Below are 19,916 nucleotides of genomic sequence, written 5' to 3'. Positions count from 1 at the left end.
ACCCGACCGTGAGGGGGACTTTGACTGTCTGTTTTCCTGGTCACCGATCTCCAGTCCATATCCATGAGTTTCAAATGGTCTGATCTCCTCTAATGCGCACCATCATAGTGCCTTCGATGGGCCCCCACCCTCCCCCAAGGACGTCCAATCCAGGAGCCAGCACAGTTCAGGGTGTTTCTATGGGACCACCGACCCCTGAAAACCCATGGGAGATAGTCTAAAGGGATTGAGGCTTATCTTCCGTGAGATCTAAAAAGGCCAATAAGTCAGTGGGAGATGGGTTAACGTGATCCAGATAGTGAGTGGTGGAACTTACTTGTAAAAGGGGAAGACAAAACTTGGACACTCCTTCAGTTCAAGTAACATGCCACTCAGGGGGCTCAAAGTTCGTTATCCTGAGGCGCTTGTGGTCTTCTGCGTTGAGATCGGCGATTGCGTCAAGATCTTTGAGGCCTACCAGTAGGAATCGCTGGTGCGTTATTGTGACCCGCCGGTAGAACAAACGCTAACCAGTTGGGTAGCGACATCGATGGCAGCCCGAGAGAGCTGAGAAAAGCAGGGACATCCGCGGGGTGTCGAAGAATGTATGTACGGCCTCCCTTCCGTGCAATCAAGTGGAAGGGGTGACCCCACTTGTAGGTGATTCCTTGATCTCCAAATTTCTCCAGTAAGGGTTTCAAGCAGCGGCGCATCTGGAGTGTTCTCCGAGACACATCCGGCAGGAGAGTAATCTGTGCTCCGTCAAAGTCAATATTCCCTCTACGCCAAGCCCGTTGAAGGATGTCTTCTTTAACAGAATAATTGTGTAGACAACAAAGGATATCTCTGGGCCTGTCCTCTGTGGGGTCTCTGGGGCCAAGGGTTCTGTGAACTCTGTCGATGGCAACGGGCGTTTCTGTGGGGCGTTCTAGAAAGTCATTGAATATTGCTGTTACAGTCATCTTTAGATCTGCCTGTTGGGTAGCTTCTGGCAGACCGCGAATCCTGATATTGCGCCTTCGATTGCGATTTTCCAGATCGTCTATTAATAGGTGTAACTGTGAAATTTGGTCTGTTACCTCTTCATAAGTGGCCTGTACGGCAGAGACCCCTTGGCGGAGGGCTGAAGTATCTGTCTCTAGAGAGGAGACTCGTGCGGTCACCTCTGCCATTTCTTGTTTAATTCCCACAATTTCCCCACGGAGAGCCGTCTCCATCCTGACTGCCACAGAGTCTAATGCCGCGTACACACGGTCGGACTTTACGGCGGACTTTGCCCGGCGGATTTTTCAACGTACTTTCCGACGGACTTTGTGAATGAACGGACTTGCCTACACACAATCCACCAAAGTCCGTCGAATTCGTACGTGATGACGTACGACCGGACTAAAACAAGGAAGTTCATAGCCAGTAGCCAATAGCTGCCCTAGCGTGCCTTTTTGTCCGTCGAACTAGCATACAGACGAGCGGACTTTTCGACCGGACTCGATTTCAACGGATAAATTTTAAACAAGTTTAAAATCTAAGTCCGTCCAACTTTTGAGAAAACAAAGTCCGCTGGAGCCCACACACATCGAATTGTCCGACGAAATCCAGTCCGCCGGGCAAAGTCCGCCGTAAAGTCCGCTCGTGTGTACGCGGCATAAGTCTTCTCTGGTGGGAAGTTTTTGCAAAAGCGCCCAGATGGCTCGGTCATTACTGGGCATAGACATCTGTTCCTGTGAGGGCATAGGGGCAGCATCCAGTTGTGTCTGTGGATGCTGTGAGAGAGGCAGGGGTGCATCTAGTGCAGTACTCCGGAGCTGAGAGGGCAGTGTGCTTTGAGGGGTCCAGTGAATGGAGCTGCCAGGTTCTCCTCCCAGGCTGCTCAGGGAGGTGAGAGACAGAGAGCGGGGAGAGCAGGGGGAGAGATCGCTAGGGGGGGAGAACGGCGGCAGGTCGTTACCTCCGTGTTGCTTCTCTTCTCCTCCCGCAGGCGCGCCGCTCCCCTCCCTCGTGTCCGAGGCCGGCGCCATCTTGGCTGGGTTCGGGGTGGACGCCGCTTGTTGTTTAGGAACGAGAAACCGTTCCATTCCTCCTCCGGAGTGTGCCGTTCCGCTGTGTAGCCTCCCTGTTAGTGTCTGCAGGGATTGAGAAGCAGGGATAGACGATATGTCTGTTCTGGTGGCCTGATAGGGAGCCGAGGTCCGGGAGCCCTAAGGAGATGCGGCTTCACTCCTTCATGCCGAGACCACGCCCCCCTGGCCTTGTTGTTTTAACTTTGGATAGTAAAACATTTTTTTTTCTGCCAGTAAATACCTTATACAGCCCACTTCCTGTTTCTTGTCTGGAAAAAAGCCTAGGATTATGACATCATACACAGCGCTCTCACTCTCATGAGAGTTTGCCAGGAAGAGGGGGGGATAAGACATGAGAGGGCCAATGAGAGCTGCAGAGCTCGAGGAGTGAGTCTGTGTAAATCCAGGAAGTGAACAGGCACCAGCTTCAGCTGCCCACAGCTAAAATGGTTGCGGCCAGACTCAGTGGAGGGAGATTTCTGCAGCATTTTTGGCAAGTACAGAATCACAGTATATGTAAAATATGCAAAGTGGTTGGAGAGAAGCTTCAGAATGGCAAAGAGTTTTTTATTACAAATTTATGTGAGTAGACTGCAGTTCTTCTTTAAGGACCTCCATCCTTAAAATACCACCAGCACTAAAAAAAACAACTCTATAGTAAAAGAATATTATAGTGGCAGACTTCCATTTTAAATTCTTTTGTACACTGCCACTGGTCTGTCTTGGCCATGCACTGCTTCCCATACTACCATTTTTTTTTTTTAAATCATCATCATCAGGGCTGGCTTATTCTTTCTTTTTTTCCCTGTACCAGATCTTGTGTATGCACAGTACACGATCTGGTGTTTATAATTAGAAGGCATAAAAAGATCTATGAAGAAAATTAACAAAATCTCGTGTTCCTCCTTTCATGTGGCAATAAACATCATTTGTGGAGGAAAAAAAAAAAAAAAAAAAAAAAAAAAAAAAAGAAGAAGAAGGAAGAAAAAAGGAGGAGGGTTTTCCCAAAATCTCATGAGATTTCGAAATTTACAAATGAGATTTCCCTGGAAGGGAGCCATGTGTGAATGGGGCCTTTATAAGCTGCAAAGATTATAATATATATATATATATATATATATATATATATATATATATATATATATATATATATATATATATATATATATATATATATATATATATATATATTTTTTTTTTTTTGCAGGTAAAGAAAAAGAAAACGTGCATTATTTTTTGTTGCAGGAGCCTGCAGATCTGTCAGTGTATAAGCTTGCTCTTACCTTGTACGAGGAAACGGGTACATTCTGACAGCAAGACTTGATGAACTACCACAGCACTCACAGCACCGTGGCAATTGAAAACTACAAACCGGCAACGCAAAGTCTGCCAGACCTTGTAGTTTTCCATTTACAGAGGACTGTGAATAAGCGACGCGGTTGGGTGGGCAGAGCCCGGCATCTTTTTTTTTTTTTTTTTTTTTTTTAAATTCTGGCAACAGACACAGGCAAGTTTACAGCTACAGTTGCAATGCTTGCCACTACAACCCATGTGCACATAGATCTAATGTTTATAAAGAAGTGGTGCATAAACCTCTGTGTAAATGTATACAATTTTCTTTCGATTCTACAACATTGTGAGGTTTATAGAAGTCTATGGCAATGCATAAAAACGCATATGTGAGGTTTTAACTAGCTGAAGACCAGGCATTTTCTGGCACTTTTTTGTTTACATGTGAAAAAAAAATTTCTGCTGGAAAATCAGTTAGAACCCCCAAACATTATATGTTTTAGAGAATAAATTGGTGGGTCTGGCAATTTTTATGCCATGCAGTATTTGCGCAGCATTTTTTTAAATGCAGTTTTTGGTGGTAAACTTTTTTTTTTCTGCATAAAAAAAAATTCAAGTTAGACTTACCGGTAACTTGTTTTCCTTGAGTCTTTCAGGACAGCACTTGAGAGAGTGACTCCTCCCCTTGCCAACAGGAAACACCTCTTCCACCAAACTTTAAAAGGAGGCCCCAAACTGGAACACATAATCGAGATATGATTAGTCACAGTATATATATATATATGTAAAAACAATAGGGCGGGATGCTGCTGTCCTGAAAGACTCAAGGAAAACAAGTTACCGGTAAGTCTAATTTGAATTTTCCCTTATTGTCTTTCAGGACAGCACTTGAGAGGATAATAGAGACTTACCCCCCTAGGGAGGGACCACAGCCTGCAGAACCTTTCTGCCAAAAGCCTGATCACCTGCTGATAGGAGATCCAGTCTGTAATGACGGACAAACGTTAAGTAGCTTGACCACGTAGCCGCCTTACAAATCTGATCTGGGGTGGCACCAGCTCTTTCTGCCCATGTAGTGGCCTGGGCTCTTGTTGAATGAGCCCTAATTCCCAGCGGGGAAGATAAACCCATTTGAGAATAGGCTACAGAAATAGCTGTCTTAAGCCATCTAGCCAATGATGCTTTTGATGCTTGTTGGGCTTTTTTGTTTCCAGAAAAAAGAACAAATAATGAATCTGAAACTCTAAACCCACCTGTTACTTCCAAATAATGTAATAGGATACGTCTTACGTCTAAATTGTGAAACGGCCCTTCCTTTTCATCCGAAGGGTTAGCACAAAAGGTTGGTAGAGTAATCTCCTGAGATCTGTTACTAAAGCTTGCCACTTTTGGCAAAAACCCTGGATCTACTTTAAGGACAACTCTATCAGAAAAAAACTGACAAAAAAGGCTCTTTTACTGATAGGGCGTGCAGTTCACTAATCCTTCTTGCTGAAGTAATTGCGACCAGAAAAATAGTCTTCAAAGTTAAATTCTTTAGGGATATGGCCTGTAAAGGCTCAAATGGTTCTTTTGCCAGAGCTTGCAGAACCACCGAGAGATCCCAATTTGGGAAATGCTTCACCGGTACCGGTCTAGACCTGGAAAGTGCTTTGAAAAATCTCATGATCAGAGTTTCTGAAGATAAGGATCTCTCCAGATAAACTCCCAAGGCGGCCACCTGCACCTTAAGAGTGCTGACCGCCAGATTCTTGTCTGCCCCGTTTTGCAAGAACTCCAGCACTGAAACTAGATCTTTAACCTCCCTATGTTCAGAATGACAGAAAGAAACATAGACTTTCCATACTTTGGCGTAAATATCCCTGGTTACCTTTTTCCTACTGGAAAGCAACATCGTAGTTAAACGTTCAGAAAAGCCTTTGCTTCTCATTAACTGCTCCTCAGATACCAGGCAGTGAGTTTTAACCTGCCTACATCTGGATGATGCACTGGCCCCTGAGTCAACAGATCCTGACTGAGCGGGAGATGCCAACATGGTTTGATTGCCAACTGAAGAATCGTGGAAAACCAAGCCCTTTTTGGCCAATATGGAGTAATCAAAATTATTGATACTCTCTCTTCCAGTATTTTCCTCAACACTAGAGGGATTAACTTGAATGGAGGAAAAGCATACCCCAGGTGAAAATCCCACGGATGTGCCAGAGCATCTATCCCCTGAGAGCAAATGTCTCTCTGAAGGGAGAAAAAAATTGGGGAGCTGCGTGTTTTGTTTTGAAGCAAACAGATCTACCTGCGGAAGGCCCCAAACACTGGTGATTGATGCAAACACCTTCCTGTTCAGACTCCACTCTGATTCCTGAACTTTCTGTCGGCTCAGATAATCCGCTACTTCGTTCAATGTGCCTTTTAGATGGACTGCGGATAGAGATAGTAAGTGGTTCTCTGCCCACTCCAGAATCTCTACCAACAGTAAGTGAAGAGCCCCGCTTCTTGTGCCTCCCTGTTTGTTCAGGTAGGCTATGGCCGTGGCATTGTCCGACAAAATCTGGACATGGCAACCTATGAGGTTTTGAGAGAAGAAAGCTAATGCTAGGGCAACTGCCTTCAGCTCTCTCCAATTTGAGGATTTTTGGGCCTCGAACTGGGACCATGTTCCCTGTGCTAAGGCCTGACCCATGTGGGCCCCCCGTCCCTGCAAACTGGCGTCTGTTGTGACCACTTTCCCGGTCGGAAAAGACCAAAGAAGACCTCTTTGCAGTACCACCTGACTTTTCCACCACCAAAGTGAACGTTTGACTCTGGTGGGAATCTTTACTTTTGTATCCAAACTCTCCGTCCTGTGGTTCCATGTCCTTAGAAGGAACCTCTGGAGAGTCCTGAAATGCAGCCTTGCCCACTGGATGGCTGGCATGGAAGAGGTTAATGTCCCCAGAGCCGACATAACCTTTCGGACTGAAATCAGTTGACTTGTTTGTAGTGCCGTTATTACCCTTTGGACCTTGATCTTTTTCTCTTCTGGGAGAAAAATCTTTTGCTCCACTGAATCTATCAAATAACCCAGAAACAGTACTTGCTGAGCTGGGATGAAATTTGATTTTTGAACATTCACTATCCACCCTAGTGACTCCAAATGACTGCGGGATTTGTTCAAATCCTCCTGCAACTTTTCCCCGGATGGGGCAAAAAAGAGGAGGTCGTCCAGATATGGAATTACCACAATCCCCTGGAGTCGAAGAGGGGCGAGAGCTTCCGCCATTATCTTCGTAAAAATACAAGGAGCTGACGACAGGCCGAAGGGAAGGGCCCTGAACTGAAGATGTATAATCTCCTTGCCCATATTCACCGCAAACCTCAGGAACTTCTGGGACTGAGGTGCTACAGGAATATGAAGATAAGCATCCCTCAGATCGATTGATGCCATAAAACAATCTTTTGTCAGAATGTTTCTGACCGTGAAAATTTAGTCCATACAAAACTTTTTGTATAGGACTGACTTGTTCAGGGGTTTTAGGTTGAGGATAAGACGGAAGTTTCCGGATGGTTTTCTTATCAAAAAGATGTGTGAATAGAAACCCTGACCCTGTTCTTCTGGGGATAGGTTCTTCATGGCCAGAGCCTTTGTTAGATCCCTTGGTAGGTTTGTTACAAAGAATCTTTCTGGCGGGCGATCCGAAAACTCTATCCTGTAACCTTGGGACAGCATGTCCAAAATATATAGACTTTCTGTCATGCTGGCCCAAAGGGGAAGGAAACCTTGAAGCCTTCCCCCCACTGGTACGCACAAGTCATTGCGTTTTACCGGAGGCTGCAGGAGGATGGAAAAGGACATTTCCTTTTCCCTTTCCCTTCTGCGATGCCCAACTTTTTCTTTTCTCCTGGGGTTTGGTTTGTTCTTGAGCCCTTTGGGAACGAAAAAAAACGTTTAACTGGCTGTTTTTTCTTTTTGATGGGAAAAGACTTCTTTTTATCAGCTGTTCTATCTAGAACCGCATCTAAGTCAGGCCCAAAAAGCAAGTCACCCAGGAACGGTATCCCACACAGCTTGTTTTTGAATGCCGCGTCCCCCGGCCAAGTTTTCAACCACAAAGCCCTTCTGGCTGAGTTGGCTAGGGCAGCAGATCTAGCTGTCATTTTAATTGATTCCGCTGATGCATCAGATATAAATGCGACAGCGGCCGACAAAGTTGAGAATGAATCCAAAATCTCTTGTTTTGGTGAGTCTGCTGAGATATGGGCCTTAAGTTGCTCTAACCAGAACTCCATATTTCTGGATACCACTGTAGTTGCCATAGCAGGTTTAAGATTTCCCATGATAGATTGCCAAGCCCTTTTTAGAACCTGGTCCATCCTTTTATCCATGGGATCTCTCAACACCCCCATGTCCTCGAATGCCAAATCTGTAGACCTCGAGACCTGGGAAAACGCAGCATCTAGTTTGGGGTCTTTGTTCCAAACCGCCGCTGGATCTTCATCAAAAGGAAAACGCCTTTTTAAGGCTTTGGGAAAGAAAGGCTCTCTCTCTGGCTCTGCCCACTCTTTCTTAATAGCTTCAGAAATAACAGAGTGCACTGGGAAATTGCGATTTTTGTGCTCGCTAAGCCCTGCATACATTTTATCATGCAGAGATAACTCCTTTCTTTCCTCCTCCAGACCCAGTGTGGTATAGATTGCTTTTAACAGGCCATCTACCTGTTCTAAAGACAATTTAAATCTTGAAGGTAAATTTTCTCCTTCCTCACCCTCATCAGAATCCTCAGATTGAGAGGGGGAATGTCCCTCTGGGGTAGGAGATGCCTCAGTCTCCACCGCCGGGACTATAAGTGAGCCTTGGGAGGACTGTGAGGTAGGAGGCTGACTCAGGGATGGGTTTGCTAGGGAAGAGCGAAATGATTGAATAGTCGCATCAAGTTCTTTTTTAACAGATGCAATCAAGTCGCTACAAGCGGAAGAAGCTTCTTCTTTAACTAGCAAATCAATACAAGCTTGACATAACGTCTTCTTCCATCCTTCAGGTAGCTTGGATTTACATGAAGGACATTTTCTTTTTGCCACTGGATCAGAGCTCTTGGCCTGCCATGAGACAAAAGAAGAAACCATCCCAGTGAGACAACCGGTCCTATACCCAAGGATGCTCACCACAGGTGCACAGTAAGAACTAAACTGCCTTATGTGCCCAGACAGGCCCCTGCCACCGGGGGGGGGGGGGGGGGGGGAGAGATAGAGAGAGAGGGAGACCCCACAGTACAAGGAGGACAGTATACAACTGCCCCTTACCTGGGCCTTGCTGGTGCCTGTCCCACTTGCTGCCGCCATCGATTCCATCGAGGAGCGCTTGCTGTGTTTGTGTGGCTAAACGCCAGTTCCGGACTCCAATAGCGCCAGTGCGCCGGACCGGAACCGCTAAATAAGCACCAGCCCCATTCCTCCCCTTTCCCTCTGCGATTTCCGGCGGAAATGACGCCGCACGCCTGTTCCGTGGGCGCCGCCCCCTCCGGATGCCTCACTTCCGGCGGATGGAGCCCCGCTGCCATCCCCAAGATGGCGGCGGTGCAATAAGCAACAGGCGGTGGACCTGAGAAAAAAAACACAGTAAACGGCCACCGCCTGTCTTGCCGCCGCCTAGGAGCGATGCCCACGAGAGTCGGACTCACCCTGAGCCCATATGAAGAGGGAGAGGGAGCCCAGCCAGCAGCACTTCACCTCAGCTGTGGAATGGGAGGAACAGCTCTCATGAGGTAAAAAAGTGTTTGATGGAAATCCAGGAAACCTGAGCTCCCAGGACAGCACCTGAGAGCCCTGACTTCCCCACGAAGTGTTCCCTCCGGAGGAAACACAAAAACTGACAATGTGTGGAAAGGAGCCTCCTTTTAAAGTTTGGTGGAAGAGGTGTTTCCTGTTGGCAAGGGGAGGAGTCACTCTCTCAATTGCTGTCCTGAAAGACGATAAGGGAAAAAAAACATAACAATGCTTAACCCAATTTTTTTGTAAAATATAAAAGCGGTGACACTGAGTAAAAAAAAAAAAAAAAAATAACAAACAGGTCACGCTTTAAAATTGCGCACACCCGCACAACGACAAACGCTATACATTTTACTATTCATAGGCGACGTTTTAAAAGCCTTTACAGGTTACCACTTTAGATGTACAAAGGAGATCTAGTGCTAGAATTACTGCCCATGATCTGACGTTTGCAGTGATACCTTAAGTGTGGAATTATAGTGGTTTGTGTACGTTCGGGACCAGCGCATGCATTTGCCTTTGTGCGCTAGCATGTGGGCACTAAAAAAAAAAAAAAAAATTGATCACTTTTTTTTGCTTCACAAGGAATTTAAACATCCCTTGTGACAGCAATAGGCACGTGACAGGTACTCTTTATAGAGGGATCTGTGGTCGTTAAGACTCCAAATCCCTCCTCTGCACTTGAAAGCATTCAAAAATGACAAAATCAGGGCTTTTGAATGCTTTAGATTTTTAAAAACTGGCGCCTTTAAGATTCCAGTAAACCGGAAGTGATGGCATGACGTTGCTTCGGGGTTACCATATTCAAGACCCGATCAAAGCCGATTCCAGCTTTGTTTGGGTCTCCGTCTGCCGGCTGGTTGCTCGGGTCTCCTGATGGGACGGGAGAGCCCAGGCGAGTGATGGGGGGGGGGTCTCCTCCTGCTGCTTGTCATAAGAGCCAATTGGCTGCTTAGCCACATCAGTTATTAGGAGAGCCGATTGACGGCTCTAAAAAAACGGTACCAGGGAGATGCTTGCAGCTGCAGGTCGAATGACGTACAGTTACGCGATTTGGCGGCAAGAAGTAAGCACTGCTAGCCCTATCCAGCTGACTGCTAAATGCTCCTTATGAAAATGCACTTCAAAAATACAAATGCTTAAAAAAGAAAATAAATTTAAAAAAAAAAAAAAAAAAAAAAAAAAAGTGCTTTAACCACTTGCCGACCAGCTGTTTTAGTTATACTGCGTCAGGGAAGCGTTATTGCGCGAATTGTCGTACTAGTAACCGTCGATCACCACCATTACTAGTAAAAAAAAAAAAAAAAAATTATATTATATATAATAGCCATGAATCTAACCTTTATTTTGAAGACGCTATAACTTTTGTGCAAACCAATCAATATACACTTATTGCGATTATTTTTACAAAAAATACGTAGAATACATATTGGCCTAAACTGATAAAGAAATTTGTTTTTTTTACATTTTTTTTGGGGGGGGGGGGGGTATTTATTATAGCGAAAAGTAAAAAATAGTTGTTTTCAAAAGTGGCGGTCTTTTTTTTGTTTGTTCATAGCGCAAAAAAAAAACAGAGGTGATCAAATACCACCAAAAGAAAGGTTTACTTGTAGGTAAAATGAATATCCCCTAAACGTGTACCATTTAGGAGATATTTACCCCGGGTGCAGCCAATGACATCACCAGCGCATGTGCTCTGAATGTCAGGCATACCTTGACAGAAATTCAGAGCTTTATGCCTGGAACCGAGGGCTCCTGCGTGCATGCGGGTCCAGCCAATCACACAGCCGGAGTGCGCAAACCCAGAAGAAAGACTGGGGGAAGATGTCAGCTCTCTCAGCGGTGAAAGCGCATTGCTGGAGGGCTTCGTTGTAAGGCAAGTATTACATAATGTGCTAGTATGCGATGCATGCTAGCACATCATGCCTTTGTCTTAGTCTTTTTTTTTCCTTTTTTTAAACTAGCCATGGTTTACAATCGCTTTAACAAACACTGCATGTGTGGGTGCACTGTGCTGGCCTTTCTTTTCAATGGTACCCCAATGCATAAAGGGTACACACTAGAGTTGCCACCTCATCCCTTTAATACCAAACACATATGAATTGCACAGATTCTGAGGCTAATTTAATGCCAATAAGGCACCAAGTTTAACTACCACCTTAACTACTTCCCGCCCGGCTGTCATTCTGCTATAGGCCGGGCGGGAAGTGGTTAAGGTGGTAATTAAACTTGGTTCTGTTATCCTGACGGGGCGTCATATGACGTCCAGCAGGATAATACTCGGGGGTGCAAAGCGTAGCGATCGGTGGGGTTGTGTGTCAATGTGGCACACTGCATCTCCGATCGTAGTATGGAGCCTCTGACAGAGGCTTCTTACCACATGATCAGCTGTGACCATTTGTAAACCATCGCACTGACAGGGAGGGCCGATCAGCAGCTCTCCCTGTCAGAGGGGGGTCTGTGCCGATAATAAGCGCATTGATTATCAGCACAGCCCCATCAGATGCGCCACCAGTTTCAAATAAGTGCCCATCAGCTGCCAGTCAGTGCCCCAATAAAAAATAGATATCAGTGCCCAAATCGGTGCCCACCACAGTGCCAATCAGTGCCTAGCAGTAACACTTGTCAGTACCTCATCATCAAGCAGTACCTCATCATCAAGCAGTGCCCATCACAGCTGCCTCACAGTGCTGCATATCAGTGCCACCTACTGGTACCCATCAGTGCAGGAGAAAACAAAATTTTAGAACCGAAACGAAGAAAAGCGTTTTTTTTTTTTTTTTTTTTCAAAAGTTTCGGTCTTTTTTAGTTTGTTTAGCAAAAAATAAAAACCCCAGTGGTGATCAAATACCACCAAAGAAAGCTCTATTTGTGGGAAGAAAATGATAAAAATTTAATTTGGGTACAGTGTTTTTGTCAAAGTGCGACAACACTGAAAGCTGAAATTTGTCCTGAGCAGGAAGGGGCGAAAGTGTCTGGTACTGAAGTGGTTAAAGCGGCGTACCACCCAAAAGTGGAACCTTTTGCTTTAAGCACTCCTCGCCCCCTTACATGCCACATTTGGCATGTCGTTTTTTTGGGGAGGGGAGCGTGTACCTAGTTTTGACAGGTGCCTGCTCCCACTCCTGTTCTTGTCGCCTCCTCATCCTCTCCCCCTCTGCAATCTTCTGGGACACGTCACAGGTCCCAGAAGATTACCTGGTCACTAGGAGAGCACAGCGCGACTCGCGTACGCGCACCTGGCCGCGAAGCCGCAAGCTGTCACAGCCAGGTGCACACAGTTGCAACGCCGGCATTGCAGAGAAGAGAGGCAGAGGAGCGAGGCTCTGGGCGGCCGCATCGCTGGACCGTGGGACAGGTAAGTGTCCATTTATTAAAAGTCAGCAGCTATACTTTTGAGTAAATGAGTGGAAGTCCTCTTTAATCAGCCACAGAACCTGTGCAATTCATAGGTGTTTGGTTTTAATAGGATGAAGTAGCAACCCTAATACACACATGTTGCAGCACACGGTAATGCACTACTACGTGTTATAGCATGCTTCAAAAAGAAAAAAAAAAAAAAAAAAAAAAACAACACACACAACATTGCATATGTGTCTTTTTTTTTTTTTTGTTTGTTTTGGTGCATTCCCAACCCATTTATTTGAACTAATTCTCACCCGTCCTGGCGCCCTTTTATAAAGTTCTGATCACCTTGGGGGGGCGCCAGGAGAGATCGGCCAATCGTGTGACCACTGTGTCATAGTGGTCACATGATTAGGAGCTGGTCCCATATGTGTACCCTGTGAGTGTTAAAGCCCACCACACCTATGCATACCTCCCAACATTTTGAGATGGGAATGAGGGTCACCTACCAGCAAACGCATGTAGGCATAGGACACGCCCCCTGCCACACCCCCTTAAAAGGAGAAATAACAAATAATTATATATACTAAAATCCACAAGTGCTTTTTTTTAAACCACTACTATTCCTTTATATTGGCTTTTAAAATGTACAAATGCAGCAATTTAGAAATTGGATGTAAGGTTTAGCACTGGGAAACACTTTTTGAAAAGATAAAAAGTGCATTTTATATACATCTATATAGATCAGACCAAAATGAGGGACAAATGAGGAGGAATGAGGGACAGTCCCTCTAAATCAGGGACAGTTGGGAGCTATGCCTATGTGTTACACAGGCAGTAAGAGGTTAACACGCTTACTACAATTCAGGTACAAAACCATGCATTGAATCCCATGTGTTAGAGATCCCAGGTGTGAATGAGCTCTAATGCACAGTATGTGATCTGCAGACACCCCAATGTCTGTACTGGGGGTCACCACCATTGCTCTAATAAAGTCACCTTAGAGGGTACACACTTGCTATTCGCCTAGTACACAATGTCACCCTGACAATGTCTCACCATATTCGCTGGGCTCAGGATCCGGGAGGAAGGTGAAGTGCGCTACCGATCTCGCAGAACATTGTCGGTTACTACGAGCCCAGCTGAGCACACAACGAGTGAGCCGGTTCCCTATCACTGCTCTGATCGCCGCCATGTTTCCACTAACACACACACACACACTAAACAACGCGCACAGGGCGGGGATAGGGCACAGCGAATGTGATTGGTCGATGACGGGGGGCAGGCACACAAGAGGTAGAGCAATTTCAGCCTATCAGCTAGTGTTGTCTGTGTTCGCTGACACGTGATATGACCGGCTGGACTGCATTCCTTCAAGGAGAAGGAGCTGTGCTGATATGGGCTGTGTGTTACTACCCCATTCAAAACTGATACTTGGGTTGGTGGATGGTAAAGAGATACTCTACAACAACGTCTTACCTTTTCTAGGGTTCTATTGTCTTAGTTGCCAAAATTTCAAAGAACTTTCCAGTAAGGGTTTTTTTGCTGTGTGTACAGTGAGCCATTGTTTAACCGATTCCCGACCGCTGCAGGTACTTATACATCGACAGAATGGCACGGCTGCGCAAATGGGCATACCTGTACGTCCCTTTGAATTTAGCGCCGTGCCATCGCGTGCGCACCTGCCGCAAGCTCCATGAGTAGGATCCCGCAGGTCCCGCAGACTCGATGTTCACAGGGATACCTACGATCGTCTCACGGAGAGGAAGAACGGGGAAATGCTGATGTAAACAAGCATTTCCCCATTCTGCCTAGTGACAGGACACTGATCACCACTCAGGAGCGGTGATCAGTGATGTGTCACGTGTAGCCCCCCCCCCATCGTTAGAATCACTCCCTAGGACACACCTAGCCCCTTCAGCGCCACCTAGTGTTAACCCCTTCCCTGCCAGTCACATTTACACAGTAATCAATGCATTTTTAATCGCACTGATCGCTGTATAAATGTGAATGGTCCCAAAAATGTGTCAGAATTGTCTGACATGTCCGCCATAATGTCGCAGTCACAATAAAAATCGCTGATCACCGCCATTACTTGTAAAAAAAAAAATTATTAATAAAAATGCCATAAAAATATCCCCTATTTTGCAGTCGCTATAACTTTTGCGCAAATCAATCAATAAAAGATTATTGCAAATTCTTTTTACCAAAAATATGTAGAAGAATACGTATCGGCCTAAACTGAGGAAAAAAAATGTTTTTTATATATTTTTGGGGGATATTTATTATAGCAAAAAGTAAAAAATAATGTTTTTTTACAAAAATTGTCGCTATTTTTTTGTTAATAGCGCACAAAATAAAAACCACAGAGGTGATCAAATACCACCAAAAGAAAGCTCTATTTGTGGGGAAAAAAGGGACAAATTTGTTTGGGAGCCACGTCGCACGACCGCGCAATTGTCAGTTGCCGAATCACAAAAAGTGCTCTGGTCTTTGGCCAGCCAAATGGTCCGGGGCTGAAGTGGTTAAAGAGGAAGTAACCCTGATAGGTTTTACTTCTCTTTTGTTCCCTGCAAAGTAAAAGAATAATGGGCTAGGATGCATTGCATACTAACCCATTATGTGCTACTTACCTGCAAACGAAGCTCGCGATGTTCCCGCGCTGGTGGCCGCATCCATCTTCACCCCTCTTCCTTCCAGGGCTGTGGACTCTGGCTCTGTGACTGGCTGGAGTCGCGTAACGTCACTCCCGCGCATGCGGTCACGGCACGCTGCTGAAGAAAGGGCGCAATCATGCCCTTTCTTCAGTGCACATGCGCCAACGACGTCGGTGCAAGCGTATATGGTAAATATAAATAGGCTCAGATGAGGCATATGTGCCTCCTTCCTCTTCGGGACCAATGTCCCTTTAACATAAGCCAGTGATAGGCTTTTTTTTCTTCTCACGCTCTCAGCGTGAGGAGAAAACGAAACCGATTACCGAGCTTTTGTTTACATCATATGATAAGCTGTCATTGGCTGACAGCTGATCACATGGTAAGGGGCCGGGTTCGGCCCCTTACTCGGATCTGTGATCATCCGAGCCTCCATGACTTGGTGATCACAGCGCCCGCACTGCGCGCGCTGCAGGGTGCGCACGGTGCGCATGCACAGGGGAGGACGTCCCATGACCTCCTGGAAATTGAGGTCCGCGCTGTGGGCGTCATTCGGCTATGGCCCAGACCTCAAGTGGTTAAAAGGATAGTTCACCTTTACAAAAAACCTGCCTATGCAGGTAAGGGTTGTTTGTAGATTAAAACAAACTGTGCAGCTCTGAATAAAGATGAATAATGCCCTTGCTATAGATGTAGGCCAGTTACATACCTTATGAAGCCTGACTGGAATACTCCCAGGACATTGCCAAGTAGGGGGTCGACCGATATTGTTTTTTCAGGACCAATACCGATTTTTCGGCTGCTTTTCAGGCCAATAGACAATTTTTGGTGCTGATATTCTGTACATTTAAAGTTTTTTATTTTTACACTGTCCTTTAAAAAAAAAATGTATGACTTTTATTGCTGTCACAAGGAATGTAACATCTTTTGTGACAATAATAGGCGGTAACAGGTACTCTTTATGGAGGGATCTGGGGTCTATAAGACCCCAACCCCTCCTCTGTACTTAAAAGTATTCAAAACAACAATTTGAAGTAATATCGGTATGTTTCTGGCCGATACCAATACTTTTAAAAATGTGAATATGGGCACCCCTGATAATCGGTCGACCCCCTATTGCCAAGTACTCCCAGGACATTGCCAAGTGAGACCTAGTTGTTACTGCTCACCTCCACCATCACAGGAGTGAGCTTTTCTCCGATTCAAACCCCCTCATAAGTTTTTTCTCTCCCCTGATGCAGTAGCTCTGAGCTCAGCATTTGAGAGCTTGCTCCTGTGATGGTGGAGGATGACTAGGCCTCCCTTAGCAACATCCTGGGAGTATTCCTGTCAGGCTTCATAAGGCATGAAAATGGCCTACACCATAGCTGCCAACTGTCCCGAATTTCCCGGGACATTCCCGGGACTTGGACTTCATTCCCGGATTTGTGGCGTCCCGGGAAATGTCCCGAAAAATTCGGTTCCGGTTTTTGAAACCGCCGCCGCCGCCGCCGCCGCTAGAGGTCGGCGGCCGGCGGAGACATTGTCTCCGCCGGCCGCCATTTTGTTGGAGTTCAGGAAGACGGCTGGGGGGGGGGGGGCTAGACGAAGCTTCTGCGTCGCCGCCCACCCCCTGCCCCGCTCCGCCTCGGCCCGCCCCGCTCCGCCTCGGCCTGCCTCGGCCCGCCCCGCCTCGGCCCGCCTCGCCCCGCCTCGGCCCGCCCCGCCTCGGCCCGCCCCGCTCCGCCTCGCCCCGCCTACCCCCCGCCCCGCTGCCAGTCTGTTATGGAAAGGGGCGGGGGTTCTAGGTGGGGGGTGAGCGCGCGCACCGCTGTGGGACCTGATGTGAGTGGGGGGGGGCACAGGGGACACCTGATGTGAGTGGGGGGGGGCACTGGGGACACCTGATGTGAGTGGGGGGGGGGCATTGGGGACACCTGATGTGAGTGGGGGGGCACTGGGGACACCTGATGTGAGGGGGGGGGCACTGGGGACACCTGATGTGAGGGGGGGACACCTGATGTGAGGGGGGGGCACTGGGGACACCTGATGTGAGGGGGGGACACCTGATGTGAGGGGGGGGGCACTGGGGACACCTGATGTGAGGGGGGGACACCTGATGTGAGGGGGGGGGGCACTGGGGACACCTGATGTGAGGGGGGGACACCTGATGTGTGGGGGGGGCACTGGGGACACCTGATGTGAGGGGGGGGCACTGGGGACACCTGATGTGAGTGGGGGGGGCACTGGGGACACCTGATGTGAGGGGGGGAGGGCACTGGGGACACCTGATGTGAGGGGGGGACACCTGATGTGAGTGGGGGGGGCACTGGGGACACCTGATGTGAGTGGGGGGGGGCACTGGGGACACCTGATGTGAGGGGGGGGGCACTGGGGACACCTGATGTGAGGGGGGGGCACTGGGGACACCTGATGTGAGTGGGGGGGGCACTGGGGACACCTGATGTGAGTGGGGGGGCACTGGGGACACCTGATGTGAGGGGGGGCACTGGGGACACCTGATGTGAGGCGGGGGCACTGGGGACACCTGATGTGAGGGGGAGCTCCGCCGGGGACTCCTGATGTGAGGGGGGGCTCCGCCGGGGACTCCTGATGTGAGGGGGGGCTCCGCCGGGGACTCCTGATGTGAGGGGGGGCTCCGCCGGGGACTCCTGATGTGAGGGGGGGCTCCGCCGGGGACTCCTGGTGTGAGGGGGGCTCCGCTGGGGACTTCTGATGTGAGGGGGGCTCCACTGGGGACTTCTGATGTGAGGGGGGCTCCGCCGGGGACTCCTGGTGTGAGGGGGGCTCCGCTGGGGACTCCTGGTGTGAGGGGGGCTCCGCCGGGGACTCCTGATGTGAGGGGGGCTCCGCTGGGGACTCTTGATGTGAGGGGGGCTCCGCTGGGGACTTCTGATGTGAGGGGGGCTCCGCCGGGGACTCTTGATGTGAGGGGGGCTCCGCTGGGGACTTCTGATGTGAGGGGGGCTCCGCTGGGGACTTCTGATGTGAGGGGGGCTCCGCCGGGGACTCCTGGTGTGAGGGGGGCTCCGCTGGGGGCACCTGATGCAAGGACGGACTCTGCTCGGACATCTGAAGCAAGGACGGACGGCTGGTGGCAGGCGACGTGGCAGGTGACACGCTCAGGGATCCCACTGATTCGGCATTATGGTGAGTTGAATGATTTCATTTTATATTACAATGTAATAATAGAAATAATGTGCTTCAATCATCCTGACACCATAACAACCATGGTGCCGGGATGATTGAAGCATTAACACCAGGTGTTTGGAGTATCTTTATCTGCTGATTGTTAAACTTTCTAGAATACACATATTTTTATTGTGTAGGATCTGGGGCTGCTGTCCCGTCATTTCCCTCTCCCCCCCCCTCTCCCCCCCTCTCCATCCCTCATTCATTTCAGACTCTAACCACACCCTCTAGAGCCACGCCCATTTAAGCCACGCCCACAATTTCGCGTAAACCACGCCCATTTTTCGGCGCACTTGTCTGTTTTTGATAGGCCACGCCTGCTGGTGAATGCCCCGCCCCCTAATTATTGGACAGCTCCGCCTACAGCCACAAAAGTGTCCCACATTTTTTTTTTACAATGTTGGCAACTATGCTACACCTACAGTTGCATCTCATAAAATTAGAATATCAAAAAGGTAATAAAAAAATTCAAAGTAATTCAATTCAAAAAGTGAAACTTATATATTTTATATAGATGCGTTACACACAGAGTGATATATTTCAAGCATTTCTTGAAATTTCTTGATTATGGCTTACAGCTAGTGAAAACCCAAAATTCAGTATCTCAGAAAATTAGAACATTACCTAGGACCAATGCAAAAAAAAAAGGATTTTTAATACAGAAATGTTGGCTTGCTGTAAAGTATGCCCATGTACAGTATAGTATGCACTCAATACTTGGTGTGGCATGGAGGTGATCAGCCTGTGGCACTGCTGAGGTGTTATGGAAGCCCAGGTTGCTTTGATAGCGGCCTTCAGCTCATTTGCATTGTTGGGTCTGGTGTCTCTCATCTTCCTCTTGACAATACCCCACAGATTCTCTATGGGGTTTAGGTCTGGCGAGTTTGCTGGCCAATCAAGCACAGTGATACCATGATCATTAAACCAGGTATTGGTACTTTTGGTAGCGTGGGCAGGTGCCAAGTCCTGTTGAGAAAAGAAAACAGCATCTCCATAAAGCTGGTCAGCAGAGAGAAGTGCTGTAGAACTTCCTGCTAGAGGGCTGTGCTGACTTTGGACTTGATAAAACACAGTGGACCAACACCAGCAGATGACATAGCTCCCCAAATCATCATCGACTGGAAACTTCACACTGGACCTAATGCAACTTAGATTCTGTACCTCTCCACTCTTTCTCCAGACTCTGGGACCTTGATTTCCAATGAAATGCAAAATTGTTCACAGTCCATGATGAATTTCTGTATTAAAAATCCTTTTTTTTTTTTTTTTTTTATTGGCCTTATGTAATGTTCAAATTTTCTGAGATGCTGGATTTGGGGTTTCCACTAGCTGTAAGCCATAATCATCAAAATCAAAAGAAAGAAATGCTTGAAATATATTACTGTGTGTGTAACACATCTGTATAAAATATATGAGTTTCACGTTTAGAATTGAATTACTGAAATAAATTAACTTTTTGATGATATTCTAATTTTATGAGATGCACCTGTATAGCATGGGCTTTATTAATAGCTGCACAGTTTGTTTAAATCTACAAACATCCCTTGCCTGCATAGGCAGGTTTTTGGTATACTCAACTCAGAGCTGCACAGTTTGTCTTTATTTACAGTTGCCCCTTATCTGCATAGGCAGTTTTGTGGTAAAGGTGAACTATCCCTTT

The 19,916-nt window shown here is 47.3% G+C and overlaps 1 protein-coding gene across 1 annotated transcript in view; it reads right to left on the bottom strand.

Moving 5' to 3' along the window:
• Positions 1-13,645, bottom strand: part of BCKDHB (branched chain keto acid dehydrogenase E1 subunit beta) — a 377,387-nt gene extending 363,742 nt beyond the window's left edge. The window contains exon 1 of the mRNA XM_073626854.1: positions 13,470-13,645. Within this exon, the coding sequence (XP_073482955.1) occupies positions 13,470-13,605 (136 nt within the window). The 5' untranslated portion in view covers positions 13,606-13,645. The remainder of the gene's footprint in view (positions 1-13,469) is intronic.
• Between the last annotated feature and the right edge of the window lie 6,271 nt (positions 13,646-19,916).

The sequence above is a fragment of the Aquarana catesbeiana genome, linkage group LG04 (genome assembly GCF_042186555.1).
Source record: "Aquarana catesbeiana isolate 2022-GZ linkage group LG04, ASM4218655v1, whole genome shotgun sequence".
In the NCBI taxonomy this organism is placed as follows: domain Eukaryota; kingdom Metazoa; phylum Chordata; class Amphibia; order Anura; family Ranidae; genus Aquarana; species Aquarana catesbeiana.
The sequence above is the reverse complement of the archived record's forward strand: the minus strand, read 5'-3'. Positions and strand labels throughout refer to the sequence as shown.